At 43.2% G+C, this 27,915-nt stretch overlaps 1 protein-coding gene across 2 annotated transcripts in view; it reads left to right on the top strand.

Moving 5' to 3' along the window:
• mmp24 (matrix metallopeptidase 24) overlaps window positions 1-27,915 on the top strand; it is an 80,277-nt gene that overhangs the window by 41,783 nt on the left and 10,579 nt on the right. Inside the window, exons 1-5 of one of the 2 annotated variants that reach the window (XM_085457805.1) lie at window positions 1,739-2,116; window positions 6,239-6,338; window positions 7,652-7,856; window positions 21,380-21,541; window positions 24,487-24,701. In XM_085457805.1, coding sequence (XP_085313931.1) covers window positions 2,049-2,116; window positions 6,239-6,338; window positions 7,652-7,856; window positions 21,380-21,541; window positions 24,487-24,701 — 750 coding nt within the window. In that variant the 5' untranslated portion in view covers window positions 1,739-2,048. Of the gene's footprint in view, window positions 1-1,738; window positions 2,117-6,238; window positions 6,339-7,651; window positions 7,857-21,379; window positions 21,542-24,486; window positions 24,702-27,915 lie in introns of those variants that run through there. The other variant, XM_085457806.1, reaches the window with a different exon arrangement.

Genomic DNA, 27,915 nt, shown 5'->3' with positions numbered 1-27,915 from the left:
TTGAATGTGAGCAGCCCTTTGCTAAAACCCGAGTATCACGAACTCGTTTTCATTCGGACTGCAGAACGTTTCCATCCCACACACAGAATTACAGGATAGTTTCTCTGAAGGAGACAAAACTGCTCTTAAAATCTGTGTTGAGAAGAACGATGAAGAAGCTAACGCTGGTTACAGGTCTGTCTGTTCCAGAGAGATTCTGGTTTGCAGCCCTTTGAATGTGAGAAATGAACTGAGCGGTTCCAGACTCATTTGTATTTATGCATTGATCTGAAGATGTCAGGCTGACTGAGCCACTGTAGCAGGAATTTTAGCTCAGATTAAACTGTAAGATGTTCCAAGCACTTAGTGAGATTTTACTCTTCATTGTAGCTAAAAAGCAAATGTTATTTATCCAGGGTCAAATCACAACAACAGTCACCTCAAGGTGCTTCATATTGTAAGGTCGACCCTACAATAACACATACAGAGAAAAACCCAACAATCATATGACCCCCTATGAGCAGCACTTTGGCGACAGTGGGAAGGAAAAACTCCCTTTTAACAGGAAGAAACCTCCGACAGAACCAGGCTCAGGGAGGGGCGGGGCCATCTGCTGTGATTGGTTGGGGTGAGAGAAGGAAGACAGGATAAAGACATGCTGTGGAAGAGAGACAGAGATTAATAATAAACGCTAAAGGTTTAGATTTAAGGCGGTGAATCATCCAGAGGAGCTGCTTTTGGAAACTCAGCATACGTGTACATCTACACAACAACTCCAGAGAGTAGCAGCAGCTCCCACACAGTGTGCTCCTAACCTTATTTTGCTCTGTGTGTATCCAACACATACCCGGCTCACATGCTGCATCAAAACAATACGATCTGAAGGTGGTTGCCGTTCAGTGCGCTTACCTGAGTGACAGCGATGAGCTCAGACAGGAGGATTTTTTCTGCCTCTGCTCTGCATTAAGAGGAATTTCAGGGCTGCATGTAATCACACCCGCTGTTCGATACTGTAGCTGCAGGATTATGCAACTGCGCATCTCCAAGTGAAAATTTCCAGTAAAGCCTCCGTGCAGAAGGCAGATATTAAGAAGAATCGAGAAGGCTGGAAAGAAGAAGAAAATACAAGTGAAGGCCAAAGCAAGTTGAGAGAGCACTCAGAAGAATGTTTCCCCTTTTATGCCGATGCCTCTGCAACTAAGCAAATTCATTAAAAGTCAATCAAAGGACAGAAACAAAAGAAGAGAATAACTGCATTTAGAGCTGCTCCGACTGAGCTCAGCGATGGATTGCGATCAGATAAAGATGTTAAAGCTCCTCTAAAGGACGAATCCCTTCAGCCGTGTAGAAATTTGTGTTCTTTGTGAAGCATTTCCATAAATTCTGATCCGTATATTAGTGAAGTATCCAGACAGCTGCTGAAACCTTTTCCATGAACTTTGATCCAGACGGTGAATTCCCAGATTCACGTGACTCTTCCCTGACATGCAACTTATTAAATAATTCAGAATTCAACATGTGGTCAGACGTTTGGTGTGATTTCGCATTATGGATTCTTTTCTCATTCTCTTGTGGTGCTTTGTTGGTTATTGTTATTATTATAACAAGAGATTAGTTCTTAGGTTTGTGTTTAGTGTAGGTTTAGTTCTGTGTCTAGTCTGCGTCTTTGTGTAATGGTTTCTTGTTTCCTGTTTTATTGTGAAAGTCCGTGTCTTATTTTGCCTCCCTTGGCTCGTGTCGTCAATCACTTCCAGCTGTGTTCCCCACCTGTGTGTAATCTCAGTGTTCTTCTGTGTGTATTTAGTCGTGTCTTCTTTTGTTGTAGTCGCTGGTCCGTCTGCTTATCTCCTGTGAATCAGCTGTGTGTGTCTGCTATCAACCGTCATGTGCTTCCGGTCACCCTTGTTCGTGTTCATGTTTAGTAGTTTAGTTTTTTCCAGTATAGTTTAGCTTTAGTTCTGTTTGCCATCTTCTACTTGTGTCTTATTTTTATAATAAAACTCCTTCGCACCTCAACGAGTGCCTGCTTGGACCCTCCTTTACGTTCATCCCTTTCACTGTGACATAAAATGTTTTCGCAGCACACATATTCATGCTCCATTCAGGATTTATCCTCCTCACTTTGCACCATCAGCAGGTAGATATTAAATTATTCCAAATGAAAATCATTTTTGTGCCTAATCTTCTCTTTGGTGTTTGCAAATTGTGCTAAAGCTAAGCTAACTAGCTAAAATTATTTTACCTGGTTCAGTAACTTGCATCGTCCTGCAGCTAATGCTAATGCTCGCCTACGTCTTAAAAATGTTGTGGATGATGGAGGAAAGTATTGGCTGTAGGAAAGAAATATGTTAAGGATATGTTTAAAATAGAGGCTGTAAACACAGATGATTTCAGAGTGGACATGCAGTACTATGCAGATGCCTCATTCCTTTATATCCTGCTGGTAAAACAGGAATGTCTTTAAGTATATTTGGGAATAGCTCTCCAGGCATTCTGAGGGACATCCAAAGCTCTCCTTTGGGTGTTTCAGCTTCTGCTTCAGGAGTGTTGAGGTCCGGGCTCTGTGGAGGCCAATCCATGGCTGACAGTGTTCCACTGTGTGTTTTATATATTGGTATGCTTTTATGGCACAGGCCGTGTGTTTGGGATCATTGTCATGTTGAAAAATGAAGCTGGTGCCAATCAGATGTTTCCAGATGTTTCCAGATGTTTCTGCATGGTGGATAAAAATCTGATGTTACGGTTCTGTGTTTATAATTCATTAGTTGTCCAGCGCCACTGGCTGACAGGGCGCCCAAACCATGAGCCGTGAGAGAGCCCCCACCCTGTGGGAAGAAATTGTTAATTGCAAACGATAGTGACCTGTCAGCATTGTCAATTTGGGTTTTTCCCTTTTAAGGATTCAGTTTCCGATTCTCCAAAGAACTCCTGGAGTCATCTCCTCTGATTTCCTCTTTTTCTCGCCCATTACCTGAAATCTGTGCAGCACATTTCATTATCTAAATGCATTAAATGTGTGAGACTACAGTGTCTGCATATCCAACCGAGTGCTAGACGTGTGTGTGTGTGTGTGTGTGTGTGTGTGTGTGTGTCAGACAGTATACCATCTGTGTGTTTTGGCCACAGGTCATTTGGCCAGTTTCACTGCTGTAACGTTACACACCATTTACTCAAATCAGACAACTGCTACCTGGCTGTCTGTCTGACACACACACACACACACACACACACACACACACTAATCACCAGGCTTTAGGGTGGGAGTTGGATTTATAAATAAACTTCGTAGAGGATTTGCAGGCACAGTAATGAAATGCAGTAAAATCTCCTCAGACGTGCTTCTGTCCACTTCAAACAGATCTTATATGATATTATCATGTTGTTGCACTAATAGAGCTGCAACTAATGATTATTTTTAATATTGATTAATCAACTGCACCTTTAAATGTTGGTCAAAAAACTCCAAGAACCAAGAGAAACGAGATGTTTGCTCGTCATGTTTGGAGATTTCCTTGAAGAATTATTATTGAGTCATTAAAATGATTTCTCGGATCAGCTGATCGTTGATTCTCTTTCATGTGTTCAAAGAGCAGCTCACGTCAGCTCCAGCACAACGATCCAGGTTGATCTTGTTTTGTTTTCTGATCTGGTTTCAGTGAAGATGAACTTTATGTAACTCGCAGTGAGCTGCTGTCACAGCCGTCACTGTCCACACGATTCATTTCCTGTTATCTGACCTCATTTTGAATTCCTTCTGAACACCAAACCAAAAAATGAAGAAGCACAAACTTTGCTATAATATAGGTTTATTAATGATGTTTCCAAATGACGTGATTCTGATGACATATTGCAGATGATCAGTCAGTAAAATTCCAGTTGTTTGAGTTTTCATACATTAACCTGATGGAGGAGGCCCCATCTGTGCAGGCTGCTGCGTACACGATAGCTGAAGCTTATCAGGTGTGGGCTGCAGGGGCAGGACGTACCTGTCCCCGGCCGCCGCCTCCTGTCACCACTCGCAGTTTGTTCTCAAGGTTTTTCAGGTTTGTTGGAGTTTAATTCTAATATATTCTCGTTGATGAGAAGGTTCTCTCAGTCTGGGTGTTATGTCTGTTTTGATTTCTATAGATTTCCTTAATCCTTTGAGTCTGTTTGTATTAGAGTTTGCTGGTCCTTGGTGTTCCCTCTGGATCTCGTTGCCCTCCTGTTTCCCTGATTAGTCCATAGTCCAGTCTTCCCTTCAGTTTGGATTGTGCATGTGTTTGTGTGTCCCTTGTGTTTCTACGATTTTATTAAATTCGATGACATGTTAAATAATCCAAGTCAAGTTTTCCAGGCTTCTAGTTTTGTGTCTTTGTGTTTTTTCCAGTCTTTAATCTTCGGTTTCCTCCTGTGTGACCTTTGGGTGTGTTTTAGATCTTTTTGTCTTCCCTTTGCTGGATTTGTTTGCTTCACTCACTGATTACTTGTGTGTGACCTCTGCCTGGATAAAGGATTTGGATTTTACTGTCTGCCTCCAGTGCGTTCTCTTTCTCGTGTTCCTCACTCATAACCTTTTCAGCGTGGGTGGCCTGCTGGTTGGACACGCCCAAAACATACCAACAAGGAGGTGTTTGGGTGCAGCCACAGCAGATACTGAAGCACTGAGGTGGATCCTGTCCATGTGAAATATGAAGCACAGCTTAAAGCTCCTCCTGAATCTCTAACGAGGCGCCCACACACCTGTGACAGGAAGCTCATTTCTGCTCCATCTTATTCTTTCAGTCGCTACCCACAGATCGTGCTCACGGGTGGGCGTGGCGACGTAGCTAGCTGACAGCTTCGTGCTCACGTCTCTCTGTACTACAGCCTCGCTGTCACAGCAAACCAGTCTGCACTGCCCGACACACGGACGAAGACCCAGAGATACCTGAACTCCTCCACTTGGGGTAGCAACTAATTGTGAATCCAAAGAATTGCCGCCCCATGAAGCTCCACCCTAACGTGGTGTGTGGTTCTGACCCAAGCAGCTACGTTGCTGAGGGCATCTTTCCCCTGGTTGGATCTCCCAAGGTATTTAGGCTTTGGAGAGGGAACAGGGATTCGTGATGACTCCCCATCGTGGAGTCAGGATTCAGGTGGAGGCCCATCAGCTGTAGGAGAAGCTCTCTGGATCCTGTTTATGGAGTAGATGGGGGTCAAAGGGCATTAGTCCAGTTTTGAGGGGCTTGTTTGGTTTGAGGGACGTGCCAGCGAAGCACCATAGCATGACTCATGACCAGCTGCATTCAGCGGTGAAATAAACTCGTTTTTGGCGTCTCATCGAGTCTCGATCGGCATCTGTCTTCTAGATCGTTGGAGACGTTTTTTTATTCACTCCATCACAGCTCACAACAACTTTTAATCCATTTCCAGGGACTACCTGTAAAGTGCTATAAACATTTCTATTTCTTTGCCAGCTGGACTTATTTTTCTCACATCAGGAAGCTGCTGTGCTCATGAATGAATGTTGAGTTACAGCAACTGTGTAAATGTGCTGATATTTATTTCCATAATGCATGTTTCTGGTCGGGAACAAAGCCTTTGCTCCCCCGTCGAGAGACAGATTGTGTGAAATGAACTCAGCCGCCTGCTTTGCTGTTTTATCCCGCCGTGTTTTTTCCTTGCTCTCCCTCTCCTGTCCTGGCTTTTCTTTTCCATCCTCCACCCTCTCTGCCTCTGCCAATTACTCCCATCTGTCCTCTAACGCTCCCTCGCTCCTCGACTCGCTCTCCCGTCTCCTCCGACAGTGTTGGAAGGTGACAGCAAAGGTTTAAAACGCTGCTTTTAAAGACGCTACATGAAAGTGTTTCCAGTGACAGTGAAGTGAGTGATAAAACATGTAATGATATACCTCCCATCCTCTCTCTCGCAGCAGCAGAGTAGCTATGGGTGGCACATCGTCTCCTGCAATTACTCTATAATGACCTTTCTGCCTCGTTCGTCTCTTCCAGCCGAACACGCATCAGCCGTCGTGCCAACCGCGCTGCTCGTTGACTCACACTGAATCCTAATCCGCTGATTTCACTAAAGCGTGTACAGGTCTGGATCTTTGCATCAACAAAGACACTTTTTATTGTCGTTGTTGTTTTAGCCGATGCTTCCTTGCACATGTTGTGTTCTCACAGGTTTTACAGGCAACGCAATCATCACAGCCGCACTCACTGACCTCTGCTCACCTCACAGTGAATGTGGGAACACGCTGTTTATTTGAACTGTGGCGTCTTTTTCTTTCTCGCAGCATATCCAACTTCACCCCCAAAGTTGGAGAGAAGGACACCCAGAGAGCGATTCGACAAGCCTTCAATGTGTGGCAGGCCGTCACGCCGCTCTCCTTCCAGGTGAGACGTCCAGATACACGCCTGAGTCATACAGGTCGAAAGCTGGAACATATGTAGCGCCCGATCACAACAGTCGCCTCGAGGCACTTAATGCTGTAAGAGAACGAGAAATTTGCTTTGGACAGAGAGGTTACATCGCACACACACACTGCACTCCTCCATGTAACCTTTAAAAAAAAGCTAAATATTACAACGATTAATGGGGAGTTTTTTATTATTCTAAACCAGTTCTTCTCATGCTCTGTGTTCATTAATCATCTCGATACTATACAGTACAATAACAGAGAAAACCCAACATCAGACGACCCCTTGTGCACAAGCACTTGGCAACAGTGGGAAAGAAAAACTCCTTTAACAGGAAGAAACCTCCAGAAGAACCAGGCGTCCGTCTGCTGTCGGTGGTGACGGGAGGAAGACGGGACAAAACATACACTGTGGAAGAGACACAATGACTAATAATAACTAATGATTAAATGCAGAGAGTTGTACATGGTGAGTGAAGAAGAAACACTCAGTGCATCATGGGAATCCAGCCCTAACTATATGCTTTAGCAAAAAGGAAAGTTTGAAGCCTAATCTTGAAAGTAGAGATAGTGTCTGTCTCCCAAACAACGGAAAATATGTCAGTAAATTCTAAACACCACAGCAGACACAATAACATACAGGTGAAACAAGAGCTGCTATTATGACTCTTTCCATCAATCGATAGTTTGGTTTCTGGATCAGGTTCACCTTTCTCCAGTGCACAAGGAGCAGAAGATCCTTCGACGCTGTAATAAACAGAAGAGCTTCGTAGTGCTTTGGTTTGCGACCTTCAGCAGTGTCGTCGTGGCCTCGAGGTGAAACCCACTGATCGAGCACTCGAGCTGTTCTAGCAATCAGTGAATAACCTGTGATATTATCGTCTGGTTTATAATCTGTGTTGCTCACTGTGGCGTCATGGCTGGGTATAAAAACACGTACCCGTAGGTAGCTTTAGTCCAGCTGCTGAAAACAGCTGTTCAGCTGAAACAGATGTGCAGAAATCCTGTTGTTTATCAGCCCAGAAGACGTTTCAGTGAAGGAAGATGTCTTTGAGCACGGACGGCTGATTCCCCCATTTTTGGACACACCACAGCGAAACGTATGTTGTTAAAAGAGTAAACCTCTGATTACAGTCACTGTCATTTTTATATGAAATAAGTATCTGTTGGTGTGCAGTAGAAGTCAGGCCGTCGTTTCTGAGGAGGAAGCCTGAACGAGCGCGTGAAACTCACAGTATTTTTAATCTTCTGAAATATTGATTCCTTGTTTGTTCCTCTGATCCCGCTCAGGAGGTGCCGTACTCGGAGATCAAGAACGAGGGCAAAGAGGCTGACATCATGATCTTCTTCGCCTCTGGTTTCCACGGTGACAGCTCCCCGTTCGACGGAGAGGGGGGCTTCCTGGCCCACGCTTACTTCCCCGGCGCCGGCATCGGAGGAGACACGCACTTTGACTCCGATGAGCCCTGGACGCTTGGCAACGCCAACCACGACGGTTAGCCGAGTCTTTGCCTCTTTGACCTTGGCGCTCGCGCCGATTCCGCTGAAACATGCTGAGCGACGGTTATGAAACACCAGCTAATGGATTAAATTATCATTTATTTTCTTCACTAACTTTTGCAAATTAAATTCCTCGAATGCGAAGATGTCCTCAGTCGTCGGCGCCGTATCTCTGAGCGCTGCTCTGTTTAGTCACTGGATGAAAAGTGGAGGCCAAAACACACTTCACTTTGTAGTTTTCTTCTTCTTCTACTATCTCACTTTGACAAATGACTTGTGCCAGATTCCCTCTGCTTGAATAACTAACGTGTTGACAGAGAGAGAGCGAGACGCGGGGAGGGCGCACTGATAGAGCGGGAGAAGGAATCTGGTTTGAAAGATTAGCACAAACGAGAATTAGCTCTGACAGAGAAGCTCTGCGTTCCCACATTACAGCCCGAGTTTCTTTTTTTCTCTTTCAGGCTGAAATAAGCATCCAAGGACACGTCCACGCTTTCATTTTAATGAAGACTTTTATTCAGACGCACGTATAAACGTAGCAAACCACTGATTCTCCTCCTGCAGGCGCTGTTTCTGCAGACAGCAGGGGTCTGAACATCAAATGATTAAACATAAAGAATAGATGGGAGGCGGCTGTGGCTCAGGTGGAAGAGCGGATCAATTGCGAGGTTTGTGGTTTGATCCTCAGCTCGACCTGTTTATAAGATGGTGATGCAGAACAGCTGCCCCTGATGCACGAAACAGCTAAACAAACCAAGTCTATTTAAATGTTTTAGACGCTGTCCAGCATTCAAAGAAAATGGCTTTTTACTTTATCTTAGATTACAGTGTGCTTATAGCATGTGGCTCGCGTTACCCACTGACTGCATATGAAAGATGGGTTATTGTGGGGGTGTTGGCATTATCTGCTCAGGTTCTCTAACTTGATTAGTTTCACAGTGAAATTAGCTGTAAAGATCAAAGCTGCATTCTGTGTCAGGCTGAAAACATATTTCTGAGGTAACTTTGGACATTTTTACACGGAGGTCTGTGGAAACTGACACTCAGGACCCGCCAGCCTCAACTGGACATTAGAGAAACTGCTCGGATTCAGTTATGAGCCTGCACTGAAATCGTATCATATGTCTTTAAATTCAGAAAAACATCAAAGAAACTCAAAAGTGCACCAAAGGAAATAAACTCAGACACAGAAAAAAGTGCAAAGAAACAAAATGAGTTCGAAGAGATACAAAATGATCCAATCGAGATATAAAACAAACGCTGAGAGACAGAAAAGATTTTTGTGCCTCTTTAACATCATAACTATAAAGATGTAATTAAAGAACAACCATAAAGAGATTAGAAAGAGATCAGAGATGTTAATGTGACTGCGTCCTTGAGCAACACATTGATCCCCAAATGTGCCCAGATGGTAAGACCAGCTCCTTGTGTGGTCGCTCTTTGCTGTCACTGTGCTGATGGCTAATTAAGAGCCAAGGATGGGAAGTGCCTTGAATAAAAGCTTTGAGACGCCGGCTTCACTTTTAATCCCCGGAGTTTGATTTCTACCCAAACTGTGTTATTTCCCGAACCTCAACCAAGGAGGTGCTTAAACTTGAACCAACAGCGAGTGAAGAAGAAAAGCGTCTTACAACTAAGACGTCAGCATTTTAAAGAGATAAGGTTGGACATTTGATTGTTTTTGTTGTTTTTAAATGAGTGAATGCAGTAGTTAGGCAAAATTAATATGAAACTGGTAGCTTCTACCCCCAGAAACTTAACCAGATTCACACAAACACTGACTGTTTAACTGTGGCAACTAAACTATTGTAACAACGTTGGCTTTTACGTGTAACAGTGCTTCAATGATCAGTTTCAAACCTGTGATGGAGGCAGAGAGCAGTCGAGCCGGCCGTGAAAATGCACCAGGTTTTTACATAAAATGGTAAAATTATTGATTAATCGCTGAATCTTCTCTCAGCATGTGTCTGTGTGGTCACAGGTCCTCTCTGCACGTCCTCAAAAAGCCTCTTTATCTCTAAAATCCCTCCACACACACACACACACACACACACGCAGTAATTGAAAGATTAGAGACGAGATAGTGAGACGGGGAAATTCTCAGACTCTGTGAAAACTAATTCACGGTATCAGCTTCTGAAGGACGTTGGGAGGACGAACGGACCTCATTTTCACCTGGGCTTAAAACCTGACGAGGGACGGTCTCCATTATTAACCTGCTGACTCCTGCAGGACAGAGCTGAGGGCACGAGTTCCCACGAAAAGGCGGGAGGAAAACTTTATGAATGAAGTGTTACGTGTAACTACATGTATTTATAAAGTGTAAAGGATTCAGACGCACACTTTTATTCCCTGATCTTTCTTGGCTCTTTTCTGTTGTTGTAAATCCCACAGACTGTCTGTGAATCTGCTTTTCAGCCAGCAGCAGCGGCCTGAAGGAGCATTAGCCGACCTGTGAGGCAAACGGGTGTTTACACCTGCAATAACTTCAATATATTTAATGAGGCCCTGAGAAATCTTTGCCTCAGTTACAGGCGCACCATCGTGAGTGGGTGTGAGACGTGTCCACAGGACATTTTTACAGCTGAAAAAATGTTTTATGCTCTGTTAAAAAAAACTGCAACCAGATCAGTTTTACAGTCATGTCGGATTTTTTTTAAATTCTTAACTTCATCACACCCTGTGCATGTGCGGCTGCTCTGAGCGGGCTTTTCCCATCACAGCCAGGAGCGTTGCTGGATGAGGATTTGGGGCAAAACCACTTATTTACAGTTTTTTCATCAGAAAATTACATTTTCGAGAGATATTTGCAGACAGTTGAGATGAGCATTGGAAGTATAGAAAAGTCCGGTTCTTCTTGATTGTGTGCACGGCTGATTGTGTGCACGGCTGGTGTTCTTGGCTCTTTGGCTGGTTTCTCCCGTTCTGTATCCCATATTAGAAAATGATTGTGACACAGAAGGAATCTCAACTAGAAGATGATGCTGTCGCCAAAGGGAGGCAAACATAAGGTCCTTCAGACATAAGACCTTCTGTCACAGCTGCGCTGGCAGACCGTGGGGGTGGACGACCCAAACGCAGGACTCTTGTGCGTTTTATTTACAGTGGAGTAAATAACAAGAACACAATTAATCCCGGTGAGCTCCCTCTTACTCCCGTGTCTCTCTGCACTCCCCGTGCGTGCTGCCCTTTTTGGCTCCACGCTCCTCCTGCAGGAAACAGAGGCAGCCGTCAAACACTTACTCCTGCGGGCATACACAACCAGCACGACGCTACACTTAGACACGCACTCACTTGGACTTTAACTCAACGATCCAGCGTCGAGGAGCTCTCAGCTACTCCTATGTAGCTCCCCTGACAATCCTGATCAGCTGCAGGTGTGTGAGGTCCTTATGTGTGGACACACCCACCAGGCCTGAAGGTGCCCGTCACAGCCACACCCACACACACACGCGCGCACACACCTGCCTATACATACACAAGCATGGAAACAGGACAGCAGCACAGTGCTGAAAAGACACAATATAATACGAGTCCACAACTGCTCATGGACCCTGGTTCGCTCAGACCCAGGGTCCCTGACACTTACATACGCTGTCAGTTGATTAAACAGCCACCGATCCCACGTGGTGATATGAGCATTCAGCATTTACCCAGAATGCACTTTCCCCCCAGAGTTTTTAGCTGTGAATGATCAGAAACAGATCAAACGTTCAGCGTACCAATGCCTGCTTCTGTTCCTCTACATCAGGGGTGTCCAACTCCAGGCCTCGAGGGCCGGTGTCCTGCAGTTTTTAGATGATCTATCACAGCTGGTTCAAATGGCTAAATGACCTCCTCAACATGTCTTCAGTTCTCCAGAGGCCTGGTGATGAACTAATCATGTGATTCAGGTGTGTTGACCCAGGGTGAGATCTAAAACCTGCAGGACACCGGCCCTCGAGGCCTGGAGTTGGACACCCCTGCTCTACATCATAGACGTTAAACTGGTACAGGTTATTGAAACTGGGATATATCCTATGATACTGGTGCTCAAAGCTGGTCAAAGAAAAGCAGACTTTTTCTTTAGACTCTTGGTGCATTAAAAATTAGCTTAACGTTATTCAGCCCTGAAAATCTCATGTGGACATCTCCGCTTTTTTATGATGGCTCAGAACAGACGTAAAAAATGAGGTGAAATGAACTTTGAGGTTCTGTAACTGTAACAGTTTCTCCTGCATGAAGCTAAAACGTTACATTGTTTCATTAAATATATAAAGGTAAATAAAAAGTCTGATTCTGAGAGGGTACGGCGGCTCTCTCTGCTTTCAAAGCTTAACCAACGCAACAGTTAATGTTTCTGTCTCGAGTCGAGGGGAGGACATGTTCTTCCATTTTTACGATTTACAGACTTGATTGTATAGGCGATGACTCGAGGGTTAAATAAATCTGTCCTCTCCTAATTGTAAGACTATTTCAAAAAGGACTTTATTTCTAGACAGAAGTTGGTAACGTTGATAAATTGTGGTTTTATGAAAAATGTGCAGTGTGTTAATGATTTTTGCCAGACAGGAAAAAATATTCTTGGCGGGTAATTTTGATCGCTGGTATAAGATGAACTCATTTCGACGGGTTCCAGTTTAACAAAGCAGGCTCTGTGGACACGTCAGACTGGGACTACTTGAGAAACAGGTTTCATCACAGACATATCAAACATCGTCTTTATCACAGGCGAACAGACGAGTGCAGGGGCAAGCGTGATAGAAGAAGTCGTTATCCTCACCGCGGGAAGGCAGACCGACCACGAGGGGACGGGCAGAGAAATGGAGAGCGACCGCAGGGGGATTTCCTCAAGCCGTTGTACATGAAGTGTACGTCTTGTGCTCTGAAATCATCTTAATCTTTCCTGCAAAGTGGAAGAAAGAGAGGGGAGATAAAAGCTGCTGGAGGGATGCGGGGGGAGGAGGAGGATGAAAAGGAAAGCAGTGGTGAGAGAGGGGGAGATAAAAAAGAGGGATGAAAGAAACTGCAGCACACAAGGACAGAAGAGCCAGAATCTGTGAAGATGTGAGAAAGTGAATAAAAGAACACAGTACAGAGTAACGGCAGCAGGAGGCATGAAGATTAAGCCAATATTGTAACAACCTTACTCTGTAGCCACACGTACTTCTTAAACCTGGGTGCAAAAATTAAAGCATTCATGCAGTGTTCACATTTCTCACTGGAACATAAAATAGTCAAATCTGTATCTCACTGTTTTGTATGTTTCTATGCAGATGATGTAGTTCTGTATTTCACTGCCCATTCTGCTCAGCGGCCACAGCAAACATGCAATGTTCCTTTAATCCAGTGGTTCTCAAACTTTTTACATCATTCCCCACATGGCAGGAAGAAATATTTTCATTTTCTAAACGAAACAATGACAGAAAAGCCGAACTGCAACTTTATTTCAATAATAAACTACGGTGGCCCTTTGAGGCCAAACGGACTGCAACTTAAGAGACACCAGCAATAAGAAAAACACTGCAAACACACAAAAACACAACGGAAATAGGAAAAAACAGATTTACCAAAACACAAGGGAAGTGTTTCTGGGGAGACAATAACCCGACGGACCAGTTGTAGGAACCAAAATATGCTAAGAATTGCGCTGAGAGACACTTAAAAGAAGTGGAGGATCTATCGGTTTTTTGAGGAAAGAAAACATGAGAGGTGTGTTAGCCTAACTATTAGCCTATCACACTTACTTAGCATGTTTTGGTTCCTGCAACTGGTCCGTCGGGTTATTGTCTCCCCAGAAACACTTCCCCTGTGCTTTTGGAAATCTGTTTTGGGGCGCACCTCCGCCTGTCAGAACTCCACACACTTTGAGAACCACTGCTTTAATCGCAGGTCTAACACTTGTATAAAGATGGACTCAGTTTTGGAGAAAGCCGGGAACTGTCCTTCTGGAATTATCCTCTCAGCCCCACGAGTGACTCTGACTATGGCTACAATGATTTTTCAGTATTAAGATCACTTTCATTCGTCATGATTATTATTCACTGATTTTCATGATAAAAGTGTTTTCATTTCACTTCCATGTTGCGCGACTTTCCTGCACTAATCTGATGCACCGTACAGCTTTAAGGACGTCTGAGTTGATGCAACCATCGCATTGTTTTTCTTGCCCTACATGCGGCGTGTTTCCTGGGCATTGAAGAAGTTAGCTCTCTGACTTCTTGCACTAAATCGAAATTCAAACCAGGGATGATGTGCAGGCACATCGTCATCATTAGCGAGCCACTCTGTGTCATGTATTGATATGGCTATGTCTTAAGGTGATGACCTTTGAACCGGATGTGGTTGTCCGAAGGAAGCCCCGTTAAGTGGCTAGTTGTAAGATGGACAGTGTTCAATAAAGCAACATAAAGACCGTGCTTTATGTCCTGATTCAATTCGGAGTGCTCTGCCCAATTTAGTAATAAGGTGGGCACACAACAATGGCGACGAGGACGACACGGACCTGGATTTGTTTTTGTGAGAAGTAGACCCAGCGGCGGCACGGTGTTAGCGAAAAACTTGTGGGCTAACATGGAAAAGTCGGGTATTCAACCGTTCACCTGCTACACTGATCCAGCTATACTCGGACCAAGATGGACGCGCTGGTTAACATCCTTCGAGTTGTTTGCTGATGGGAAAGGTCTTATTTTGACGGATGATGCTACAGACGCGATCAGACAGCGGAGACGCGTTCTTCTACTGCACATGGCCGGACAGGATGTGCAGGACGTCTTCTCCACTCTACCACAGACGGGAGAGGCAAAGGATTACAGCGCTGCGGTGACTGCGCTCAACACTTACTTTGTTCCTCAAGTGAATGCAGCATACGCATGCCAAACTTTCCACAAATTGTCCCAAACACCAGGTGAGACTGTGCAACAATTTTGTACACGTTTGAGGCGAGCTGCAAAAGACTGTGACTTTCAAGCTGACAATGATAACCAGATACGGGACGCTATCCTGAGTAAATGCACTTCTGAATATGTACGGAGAAAGCTGCTTGAGGAGGGTCCAGGCTTAACCCTAACTCGCACGTTAGAGGTGGCTTCCCACTGTGAACGCGTGGAGGAGCAGATGGCGGCGATGAGCGTCGCCGGGGAAAAGAAAGGAGAGGACACGGTCAGCTGGATTTTTACAGCAAAGAAAGAGAAGAACAACAGACCAAAAGGAAAAATGAAAGATGATAATAAAACAGACAGACAGACAGTGTTACAGGTGTGGTTATACTGACCACATGGGCAAAGATCCCAAATGCCCAGCACGAGGACAAACATGTCACAAGTGTAATGGTGAGGACCACTTTTCAAAAATGTGTCGTACAAAAAGACAAAAGAAACAAAATGTGAATGCTGTTGAACAAGATGATTATGCATTTACTGTAAATGATGATAATGTACCTGAGAAACTTACCTTTTCTGTTGGGGGAATAGAGTTGAAAATGTTAGTTGACTCTGGAGCTACAAGTAATGTGATGGGAGAAAACATATGGGAAAAGCTAAAAGCTGAAAAGATAAAATGTCGCTCATATGTACCCATAGAGCAGAGGAATTTAAATACATATTCCTCAGCACAGGCACTCACGGTTAAAGGTGCATTCAGATGTGAAATCAAGATTGGTGACAGGACTGAAGAGGCTGAATTTATTGTGATTAGAGGTAATGGTGAACCACTCCTGGGGAAAAAGACTGCCATAAAGTTAGGAGTGTTGAAAATAGGTGAAAATGTGGCGGCTGTCACAGATTTAAAGCACACTCTTAAAGAAAAGTATCCAAAAGTGTTCAAAGGAGTAGGAAAGCTAAACACCAAACAGATCAGCCTGTACATTGATCCAAATGTGAAACCAGTAGCACAGCCACTGAGGCGCATACCTTATCATTTGAGGGATGCAGTGGAGAAAAAGATCAATGAACTAATCGACATGGACATTATAGAACGTGTAGAAGGACCTACACCTTGGGTAAATCCTGTAGTGGTACTCCCAAAGAAATGTGACAAAGATATCAGAATGTGCTTAGACATGAGAAAAGCAAATGAGGCAATAATCAGGGAAAGATACCCCATACCCACTGTGGATGAAATCTTGCAAGGACTAAACGGCTCTGCAATCTTCACCAAACTCGATCTCAAGTGGGGATACCATCAGCTAGAGCTTACCCCGGAGTCAAGAGAGATAACTACATTTTCAGTGCACAACGGAGTATACCGGTACAAAAGGCTAATATTTGGAGTCTCATCAGCTAGTGAGCAATATCAGCATGAGATTGCCAATGCACTAGCTGGCATTGAAGGAGATGAGAACATTTCAGATGACGTAATCATACACGCGCCAGACCAGGAAACCCATGATAAACGCCTGCATGCTGTGATGAAGAGACTCTCTGACTGTGGCCTGACGCTAAACTCAGAGAAGTGTCAGTTCAACATGGACAGACTTGTGTTCATGGGAATACTGCTGACACAGAAAGGCATTGGCCCGACTGAAGAAAGAGTGAGAGCTGTGGTGGAAGCCCGAGAACCGAAGAATGCTACAGAGGTGAGAAGCTTTCTTGGACTGGTAGGCTTCAGTAGCAGGTTCATACCACAGTTTGCTACACTCTCTGAACCACTAAGACGTTTAACTCGAAAAGAAACTATGTTTACATTCGGGCCAGAACAAAAGCAAGCATTTGAAAGACTAAAGACTGAGTTAGCCAGAGCAGGTACCCTAGCCTATTTTGACAAAGAAGCCCCAACCAGAGTCATAGCAGATGCAAGCCCTGTAGGCTTGGGCGCAGTGCTAATTCAAAAACAGAACGGAGAAGAGGTACCAGTGTGCTACGTAAGTCGGAGTTTAACAGACTGTGAGCGAAGATATTCTCAAACAGAAAGAGAAGCCCTAGCACTGGTATGGGCATGTGAGAGACTACATCCATATGTGTATGGCAGGAAGTTTGACCTCATCACAGACCACAAGCCATTGGAGGTCATATACAGCCAGAAATCTAAACCTTGGGCACGCATAGAAAGATGGGTTCTCAGACTGCAACCATATGACTTTAAAGTAGTGCACATCGCGGGAAAGCAAAACATTGCGGATTCACTGTCAAGACTGCTGGCTGACACCACGTCCAAAGAGACACATAAGCATGAATCTGACAAATATGTGAGATTTGTTGCAGTTAATGCTACTCCAAAAGCACTCACAACAAGAGAGGTTGAAGAAGCCTCTGCTACAGACTCAGAATTAACAGAAGTGCGAAGAGCTATTGAAAATGGACACTTTGAAAAATGCAAAACATGTGCACCCATTGCAAATGAACTGTGTGTCATCGGCTACATAGTTTTGCGGGGAACTCGCATTGTAGCTCAAGCACTGTCACTAGCTCATGAAGGACATTTAGGAATTGTTGGAACCAAACAGCATCTCAGAACAAACGTTTGGTGGCCAGGGATGGACAAAGCTGCAGAAAAATTTTGTAAAGCTTGTCACGGATGTCAAGTAGTAGCCAGACCAGATCCACTTGAACCACTGAGAAACACACTTTTACCAGATGGACCATGGCGAGATGTGGCGGTAGACTTACTGGGACCGCTACCTTCGAACCACTCAATACTTGTACTGATAGATTACTACAGTCGGTACTATGAGTATGATGTAAGGTCATCTACAACCGCTGAAAAAGTCATTGACTCTATTGACTGTATATTTAGCAGACATGGGCTACTAGTTACCATCAAATCTGATAACGGCCCACAGTTCAAATCTGAGCTGTTCAGAGAATATTGTGAAACTAATGGAATCAAACATATAAGAACTACACCAAAATGGGCTCAAGCAAATGGAGAAGTGGAACGGCAAAATGCATCATTGATGAAAAGAATCAGGATCGCACAAGCCGAAGGACTTGACTGGAAGCGAGAGCTACGAAAATATGTAACAGTGTATCGCAGCATTGAACATCCAACCACAGGGAAAAGTCCCGCAGAACTCCTGTTCAACCACAAAATGAGAGGAAAGTTACCGAACATCAGTGAGGCAAAAACAACGGAGTTGGACGTGCGTGACAGAGACGCTGAACAGAAAGGAAAATCAAAGATTTATGCTGATGAACGAAGGGGAGCCGAGTATTCAAAAGTTGACTCGGGAGACACAGTGCTGGTTCAACAAGACAAAGTGGACAAGTTTACAACACCATTCGACGCAACACCACACAAAGTTGTAAGCAGAACTGGAAACCAAGTCATTATTGAATCACCAACAGGAGCTCGCTATCACCGGAATACCACACATGTGAAGAAATACGAGACAAATGAGACCAGAGAAGGACACTATGACACAATACCTGAAAGGGAGGAAGGTGAAACACCCACAAAGACTGACACCTTCACTCCAACACCACAAGAGGGCTCCCAGGGGCCCGAGAGACCAAGTAGATCACAGAGGGCTAAAAAGATACCCGAGAGGTTTCGTGATTTTGTGGTGAAATGAACTATAATATGTTAAGGTGAAGAGGTAACTTAAAGTTGACAAGTTTCAAGTTCATATGTGTATTTTGACATGTATATATTGAAAAAAGAAAGGTACATGTGTGGTGAGACAGTTAGATTATATACTTGTTAGAAAGTAAGACGAGAAGAATGTTCAGTGTTGGAAAAAAAAAGACATCAAAGTTATTACAACTAAAGTTTGAGTCTAAGGAAAAGGGGGATGTCATGTATTGATATGGCTATGCCTTAAGGTGATGACCTTTGAACCGGAGGTGGTTGTCCGGAGGAAGCCCCGTTAAGTGGCTAGTTGTAAGATGGACAGTGTTCAATAAAGCAACATAAAGACCGTGCTTTATGTCCTGATTCAATTCGGAGTGCTCTGCCTAATTTAGTAATAAGGTGGGCACACAACACTCTGTAGCTTTGCTTTCTGTTGCTTTGGCGTTTTTAACTTCACTCGATTATGTTCATTTCATATCTCACTGTCTAAAGTCTTGCATGCCAGTTCAGGAAAGTTTCCCTGCTTTCGAGTCGTGATCGTGTTTCTGTCAGAGAAATGTGTCCTCACATAAATTAATTTTTCTCATTCTTGATCGTGACTTTTCTGTCGGTCTGTCAGAAATAGCACGTACTAATATTGGTCCTTCCAGCTAAAATCTGTGAATACGTCGCTGAGTGTGTCCTCAGCCACGTCTGGGTTTTCTTTAGAAAATGCTGCACGTTTTCTAATTGAGATTCAGGGTTTGTTTTCCTCTTCAGTCAAACAGGAAACGCTGTAATGGCTGCCAGAGGTGGACGGGGTGATTGGCTGTTTCTCCATAATGCTGTGCTGCTGCAAGTTTGTATAAAACCACTGGATTCAGTTAAACACAGCAACTTGCCAGGAAATAAAAATATATAACTGGACCCCGTTAAACTTCAACAGGAAACACAGAAATTTCACACTGACATCACTTCAGTCTTTTCTAAAAAATAAAACAAGTTGTAGAGGAAGCCCTTTACCCGTTACTGACTCTAAAATGACTGGTTTTAAACTTTAGGAGACATGCTGATGAGTGTATAGGTCAGTAAAAATCATTTCTCCTGAATAGAACAAACGAGACAGGAAACAATGAGTCGAATTGGAAGAGACCTCGGGAAGAGGAACTGAAAATGAATAAAAGGATTGACACAAACGGTCGTCAGCGTCTGCTCATTTCCATCTCCATTAGTCTGTAAGTCAGGCGCAGGCCACCGAGGCTATAATCTTCAAACAGAGTGGCCTCGGTAAAGGAAAAAGATAATTATGTTGTGTAATTTGGTTCAAACAGAGTCAAACCAATTACAAAGCTGAGGGAAAGTATTAATTTGAGCTCCGCATTCAGACAGTAAGAAGTCATTAAACACATGACAGCAGCTCTGGATCTCTGCTCAGAGTCTGGCTGTAATAAAGACCCCACATGAATACACGACGTCTGGGAAAACAAGACCTTCTGTTCTCCTTCGTAATTTTACTTTTGATAAGTTGTGATAAGAGCACACGTAACAGCGTGAACTGTAGAACTGGAGCTGTTATTCTGGCTGCTATCAGGTGCTTTAATTGGAAAATTGAAACCTGAATTTAATTGAAAACTATTGAAAAGTCTGTTTTTTCCAGAACCTCAGCTTGTGCTTCGATCACATCCTTCAGTTTTTTCCAAAGACTTCCTGGACCTCAGGTACTTAATCTGAATAAAATCCTGTTTATTTACGTCTGCATATGTGAGCTCTGATGAATTGTTGAGACTTTGTGAGGATGCATCACACCTGGTTCTGCTGTGGTGCATAAACTGTTCTACGTGAAACGACCATAAAACTGCACAAAATGGCCAAAAGTAACACAACTAATGATAACTAAGAAGTCCAAAACAACTACCCAGGTGTGAAACGGCCACGTAATGACTAATTAGCACCTGACTCATGAAAAGCAGTTACATAGAAAATGTGTAACACCCACAAGGAGAGTTTTAGAAATGACAGGAGGACAACACGACTGTAAAAGATGCAAAGTGAATAAAAAAAGGGAATAAAAAAGGCCAGAAACAGACTGAAATGACCAACAGTGACACAAACTGACAACTAATTATGGCTAAAAGATACTAAATAAATATACACAATGGGACAAATTAAAAAAGCAGAGTTTTGATCCACTCACATAAGGTTTCTAACATGTCGCGGAGCATTAATTGTGCGCATGAACATGGATTGTTTTCACATTTTCATCTCACTGTAACTAGTTTATATGCAGATGATCCAGTGCTGTATATTACTGCCCATTGTGCCACAGCAAACATGCAGCGTTCCCGTCATCACAGGAGCATTAATGAAACAGCCTGACTGCGGAGCATCTCCACTCTGATGGCTTCCTGCTCCAAATTCAACATGTTTGCTTGTTCTCCAGCGTATTTTAGTCTCGAAAACAGCCGTACATTATTTATACATTTGCAGATTATGAATTTAAAGTCGCTTTCTGTGAGACTGTGAACTCTGTGAATTTTGCAGGCAAACAGTACGGCGCGCTCTGAAGTAATCCCCGTCAAGCAGCAGCCTTTGAAGAATTGGACTTTAGAAACAGGAGCTTTGGATTCACCAGCCTGACAGTCGCTTCCATTCGCCGCCAATTCTGCTTTTGATGTGAGATTCATATTACACAGCTGATGAGTCAACACATCACAGGCTAACTTTAGCTCACTTTGCCGGCGCCTTTGACGCCGTCTTTGGTCTTTGCTGTTTACACTGGGGAGGCTTTGTTCTGATTCAGACAGGAGGGAGATGTTGAGGCTTTCTCAGTAAACTGATTCTCTTTTAATGAACCGGCAGCGACGGCCTGCAGGCAGCACAGAGATGCTCCTGTTTTCTGTTTTATCACCTGATTTCTGAAACAAGCTTTTAAGGCGCTGTGAGTGATGTTGAAAGCGATGCTGCTTCTCTGCTTTGCGTTCTCTAATCTCATCATTTTTTCCTCCTCCTCTTTGTCGCCTCTCCCCTCTAATCATCTTCCTCTCTTTCCAGGTAACGATTTGTTCCTGGTAGCGGTGCACGAGTTGGGGCACGCGTTGGGTTTGGAGCACTCCAACGATCCCAGTGCCATCATGGCTCCTTTCTACCAGTACATGGACACGCACAACTTCAAGCTGCCGCTGGACGACCTGCAGGGCATTCAGAAGATCTACGGTGAGCTCTCGGGTTTAGTTCTGTGTAGGCTGTAGCTCGGGAGGTGGAGCAGATCGTCTACTAATCGGAAGGTTGGTGGTTCGATTCCTGGCTCTCCTTGAGCGAGATACTGACCGCCAAGTTTGTGTCAATGTCAGCGAGAAGGTCCTTAAGAAACGGTGCTTGAGTGAATGGGTTTAAGTCAGTCATTTGTTTAAAGAAACATCGTTAGTTTGGGTTTTTGTCCTTTTAGTTGAAGAACAAAAGATTTTCAGTCACTTCTTTATTTCAGCTTTTCAGACGATTCAACAAACATTGACGTCACTTTTGTCTCCAAGTGTGAGAAACAAGTAAAATCCCCCAAATATCCATCCAGGTTTGATTTTAGCCAATTCCCTTTTTTAATAGCACATAGACAGGAAGTAGAACTCAACAAATGTCAAAATAAAAGCCAAGAAAATCGAATTTGAATTAAAGACACTTATTCCAAATTATTGAAAAAAATGAAGAGACTTTCCTCTCATAGATGTCTGTTTTGTATCCAGCTGAGGACATCATTCTGTTTACGGTGTACTGACGCCGACAATTTTGGGTCAGGATGACGCAAAATACACAAATATTGTGTGAAGATAAAAGCAGAAGGACCGCGCAGTGAATCGAAATGTAAACTCGAGCGCTCTCGTTTCGTTCTTTTCTTTGCGGCGCTCCAGTTTATCCTCCTACACACTTCAGCCTGCAGCAGTTTGGAATCAGTTTAATGTCAAAGAGTCGGTGAGGAGCAATAAATACGAGTTTCATGGAATATTTGATGGACAGTGTTTGAAAAGTAAAGTTAAAAATATCACCGTTGAACAAAATAATCATGGTTACAATCTTTGTTGAGCATGAAGCTGTGGCTAATTGTGTGTTTGATCTCTGACCCTGCCGACGTGTCCTTGAGCAAGAACGCACAGGACAGAGCATGAGCAACCTGAACGTCAGCATCTCCTCTAAACAGCCAGCGGCTTCTCACAGGGTTTTGGATCGTCGCAGGAAATAACCTCTGCGGTGAATAAAAGGTTTACGACACGTTTCAGGAGGATGAGCTTCATAAACTTTTTATAATTAAACTTTTTATGATTTCATTTTATGAAAAGCCTGCATGCCTTAAGCAGAAGGAAGATGCTGACGTTATAGATGCATGGTCAATCCTGAGTCTGTGCTGTGCAAACGCCTTCTCCGGGACAGAGTGTGTATTTTATAGCAAAGAGGAAAATATATGAAGCTCATATTAGAGCTCTTCACTTTGAAACGAGGGATCTTTTAAGTCACTGCACATTTTCATTTGAAGAAATTTGCCTGCGTTAAATGAAAAACGTGATGTTTTGACTCTTTTCTGCCTCTGACTGGTTGAACAGGTGACTTTACGCTAAAACAAAAACCAGTAAAATTTGAATATGAAATATTAATTGAAAAAGCCCCGAGTGCAGCTGCAGGAGTGTTCAGCGTCCGTCGGCCGGCATCGGAGCTCGAACGTGAAGAAGAGCCCGGCTGATAAGCAGACCTGAGCCGTCTTTGCCTGGAAAGAAAACGCGAGTCTTTCCCTTTGTGTTTACACCAGAGACGCTGTGTTGCATTTCAGAAAAGGCGCAAAGCCTCGCGTTTCACTGAACGTTTCTAAGTAAACAAAGAAAAGCGAAGGCCTGTCAGCGGCAGGCGCCGTTTCCTGACAGGCTTTCTGTCTGCGCTGAAGTAATCACGACAGCTTCTGTTGTAATGTAGTGTAACATTTATTTGTGATGCAGAGACACAAAGAAAAGGCAGGGAAAAGAAACACGTCTGCTCTGTTAAAGATAAGAACATTTCTATCTGCACCATCTCTCACAAAACACCCAGGTAGCTGAAATCTACTGTATCTGCAGCTTTTTTCATCACGCTTCTCTTTTTCTTTGCTTTGGTTTCCTTTAATAATCAAAGCAAGAAGGTTATCTCGGCCCTCAGAACAACTGAGCCTCACATTAAAGGTCGTGATACACAGGTGACATTTGAAGTCAGCGTTGAAGGGAAATACCGGCCAGAACTGTGCAGTCGGCGGTTTTTCTCCGCTGCACTTCATTGTTCAGTGTGGATAACAAAGCCTGTTATTTTATCTGCTCAAAGTTCATCCTGCTGGATGTGCTGCTCTCAACACCAGCTGCCACAACAGCACCGCACTGTTCATTTTACAACGAGACTGTTTCTGTGCAATTTACCGACTCGTGTTGGTACGCTTAGAAAAAAGAGAATAGATTTTCTTTTCCTGTTGGAACATTGAGCGTCTTTGTCATGGACGGATCTGCAACAGAAAGAGTTTCTGTTTGTTTTTTAATAAAAGGCAGAGGAAGTGGAAAAGAATGAAAATAAGACGGACACCAAACAATGCAGACTAAAGAAATGAAAAGGAGAGCAAAGCAACCACAGCAGAGGCCTAAAATGATCTATTTTTGGCTGCTTGGCACAAAACAACAATAAGAAGATGCAAAAAAATCACCAGAAGTGTCACAAAGCAGCACAAAGAGACTCGCAACTAGAAAAACCCAAACACAGAGAGACACAAAGGAAACATAAAACCACACAAAACAACCACAAATAGACACAAAAACACGCACGATGGACAAACGAGATGGGGTGGAATGAGCCGCACTGCTGTTTCAGGCGTCTCGCTCCCGTGTCGATGCGAGGCAGCGATTTAAGCAAACAGATTTATAATCCGAGGTTTTCCTTCTGCCCATAAAAACAAATGAGTCATTGAACCAAATGTACTAGTTGTGTTTCTGCGGTCTGCATAATGCTGTCTCACAGGCTCTTACATAAGAAGTCGTGTTCGCACAGCTGATGACCAGTGACTCATGCTGCTGTGGGTCTTTGAGTCTCAGTGCTCTTAATGATCCTCTGGAACCAATCACGGTGCCCGACTGATTCATGCTGTGATTGACGTGATTCTCCAGGCATCCCCACAGCCATGCTGGAACCCACCCGGCCCTTGCCCACCTTACCCTCTCGACGGACGCATTCGACCTCCGAGCGCAAGCACGACCGGCATTCCCGTCCGCCGCACCCGCCCGGTAACCGGCCCGCACTGCCTGGAAACGGCAAACCCAACATCTGCGATGGCAACTTCAACACTGTGGCCTTCTTCAGACGGGAGATGTTCGTGTTCAAGGTGAGCGGAGACGTAGCGGCGCAGACGCCTGCTGCTGGTCTCTTTGACAGTGTTCAGTAACAGTCGCTCATTTTTGAATTCTTTGATTACTTTTTCACGTTGTTGACAAAGCCAGAAACTTGTAACAGCTGACGAAGGTGACAAATCAAGACAGTTAATGTTATTTTGGAGTGAATCAGTTTTCACATTAGTTTTCTTCCCTTTGATTAATTGGTGAATCTCCAGTAAAATAAAATGATAGATCATTTCAGCTGGCAGGCTGACGTCGTCTCCACAGATGAAGTTCAAGTTTTCAATGAGGTGTTATTGTTGTGAAATCAAAATGACAGGATGGTATTGTAAGATACTGTGCATGCATAATAATTATTAAAAATGTCGTTTTTGCAAGTTGGTATGTGGTTGCTAAGCAATGCGATGACATCATAATATCTGGTAGAGATAAGAGCCTTCAGGATGCTCGATGTACCCGTCTGCCAAGTTTGGTTGCTCAGCTCCCGATCAGGCAGCAGCTCGCAGACAAACAGGCAGAAGATCGATGATTCATCACATTTCTGTTCTTTACGCCCAAGAAAACCTGTCACTGTAGCTTTCCAGGAACTCTAACTCCTGGATTTTTCTTTTCTGTGGTGATTTATTGGGATACATTAAAGACCTGGTATAAAATATCAAACTCAATCTTAATTCTGATTCATCAAAGGTTGTATTTTCCACCACAAATGGAACACAAAAGTTACATTACAACACTTTTAATTGTTTTTAAATAATTTCACATAATTTTTTAACTACATTTCCCAATTTAGGAAAATATATAATCGCATTAGTCCTATTATTTTTATTATTATTTTACAGGTGATTACAATGATGAAGCAAGTAGCACAACACGTATCAAACATGTTGATAAATAATCATCGTCATCGTCATCATAATAATTAAAATAATACTAATTTTATATTTAAAAAAAATGTAGGACACAAATTAAAAATATTTTTGAAAATATTCAACAACAGCATTGAAAACACCAAAACAATGTAAATTATGAGGGACTCCATTAAAATAAAGCAACAACAAATCTCATATCACATTAAGATATCTCTACGATAACATAAAATAACTATTTTTTAAGTATTAAAAAACAATTAGACCACTGGGTAAAAGCACAGCAAAATATTTTAATTTATTATTTATTTTCCAGATTTGTAAATGAAAATATGAAAAAAGGCCAGAACAAACATTTAGTGCCAACTGCTTTCCATCAAATAACAGAAACATTAAAACGTCTAAATAAGAAATATTTAAATGCATCAAACCAATAAAAGTCTTTGATATCTCATCCTGTTAAAGAACCTGAGTGCTCGTTCCAACACGAGCTTATTGAACAGGATGCTGTTGTGTCTGTAATTAATGGCTGTTATCTCCTACAGACGGTGAGTCACACAGCCGTGGGTTGCTATAAAAAACAGGGTGTCACTGGGGGATTTAGATAAAGCTTAATTGAACATTACGGGAGGAGGATGCAGAGTAGCAATGATGTTGGAAGTATGGTTGAAGTTTATGTCTCATAATCATTATCCATAAACGCAGGTTTGGACGGCGTGGTCCAGATTAGTGTTTAGGAAGGTAACGATGGCTTTAACACTGCCAACATTATGGGTTTGGACGCCACCGCGGGGCCGCTGGTGCTAAAAACGACCACTCTCATGGTGCCGTCAGATGAAAGAAGCAGCCCAGTGGCATATGGCGCTATCCAGCCTATGATCATTAGCATCAGCCATATGCTTCCAGTACAGTTAGTAACCAACCGATGCAGCTCTGTAGGCGCTTGCATGCCAGCACACAGCAGGCGTGCACATTTACAGCGTGTTGCATGTAGTAGTATAAACTGTATGGCTTTATTTAATTTTATATTTTAAATGTTTAGATATTCAAAGCACCCAACAGGCCAAAGACTGTAGAGAGATGAGCTAATACCAGCAAGCTTGCCAAGTAACACACACAGATACCTGCACATCAGTGTGACGCAGCATATAAATAAAATATTAGGATGTGGAAGGTCTGTTTGTGCAGTTAAGTACAAAGTAAGATGAATTTTTAGTCACTTAACTGCATTTGAAATGAGTTTAAATCATGAGACTAATTTTAATTCTTAATATAGTTTTTAAATGTGAGTTATAAACAGTTTACCACCTGTAGCGTTTGTATAAACAGGATGCTAGCCCATAGAGACTCGTATCATTTTAATATGGGCGTCAATGAGGACTGACTCGTTTTTGGAGACAGCCTCGAGTGGACATTAGTGGAAGTGCAGGTTTGGGTGCTAAAGCTAATTTTACAGCAAGACGTGATTGATGTGATGCTCCAGTAACTTAAAAAATAACAATTTGATATGACACAAGCAACAAATCCAGTTTTTTTATTTCTCAGAAAACTCATCACCACTAGCACTGCTAAAGGCTAGCTAGCCTAGCTTGGCTTAACCGTTGCCCCTGCAGCCTCGAACTCTTTTGCCTCATACTGGACAGTGCCGAGTTTTTAAAAGTCCAACATGGTGCAGAGTAATGTCACACCAACCAATCGTTAACTTTTGTCTTGTAAAACTTGTAATGCTTCTTTAGCTTAAACATAAATCCTTCTCTGGATCTCACCTACTGTTCTTACAGCCTGCAGTTAGCTAGCTAGCCCTACCTCTGTTTTGAGACAGAATCTCATCCTGAGCAGAAGAAAAATTCATTTTGGATGTCTTTGATATTTAAACTGAATGTTCGAAAAGGTCACAGACTCGTCTGGCTCTCTGTCCTTCCTGCCTGTCAGTGAGTCTCTCTGTTTTCTGTCAGTCTCAGCTGGACCTGTCTGTCTGCTCTGCTGGATTCATTCCCATTGTGACAAAAACAGGAGAAAATCTTCAATCATCACTTAAAACAGGATCCTGTGGCTGCTAGATCAGCGGCCAGCATGGATTCTTGAGTCAAACTAAGTCAGAAATGTAAAGTAGTACTAATGTATGCTGTCGTATTCTGATCGGCTTCCTTTTAAAAACACAAGGCGGGTAGGCGGAGCTCCTGCACCTGAGATGCCTATGCTGGATATGTCCTCTCTGTAATATCATACAGGCTCAAGAGTTTTAAAAGCAGGTTAAACTGAGTGTTTAAAACAGCGCACTGGGATTGCATCTATTATTAGAAACCTCTTTAATATGAACGCCCACCACTAAACAGGA

Source organism: Copadichromis virginalis, linkage group LG5, assembly GCF_057382275.1.
Source record: "Copadichromis virginalis isolate Kocher_CV1m ecotype Utaka linkage group LG5, C_Virginalis_male_GT1.1, whole genome shotgun sequence".
NCBI classification, from domain to species: domain Eukaryota; kingdom Metazoa; phylum Chordata; class Actinopteri; order Cichliformes; family Cichlidae; genus Copadichromis; species Copadichromis virginalis.
The sequence above is the reverse complement of the archived record's forward strand: the minus strand, read 5'-3'. Positions and strand labels throughout refer to the sequence as shown.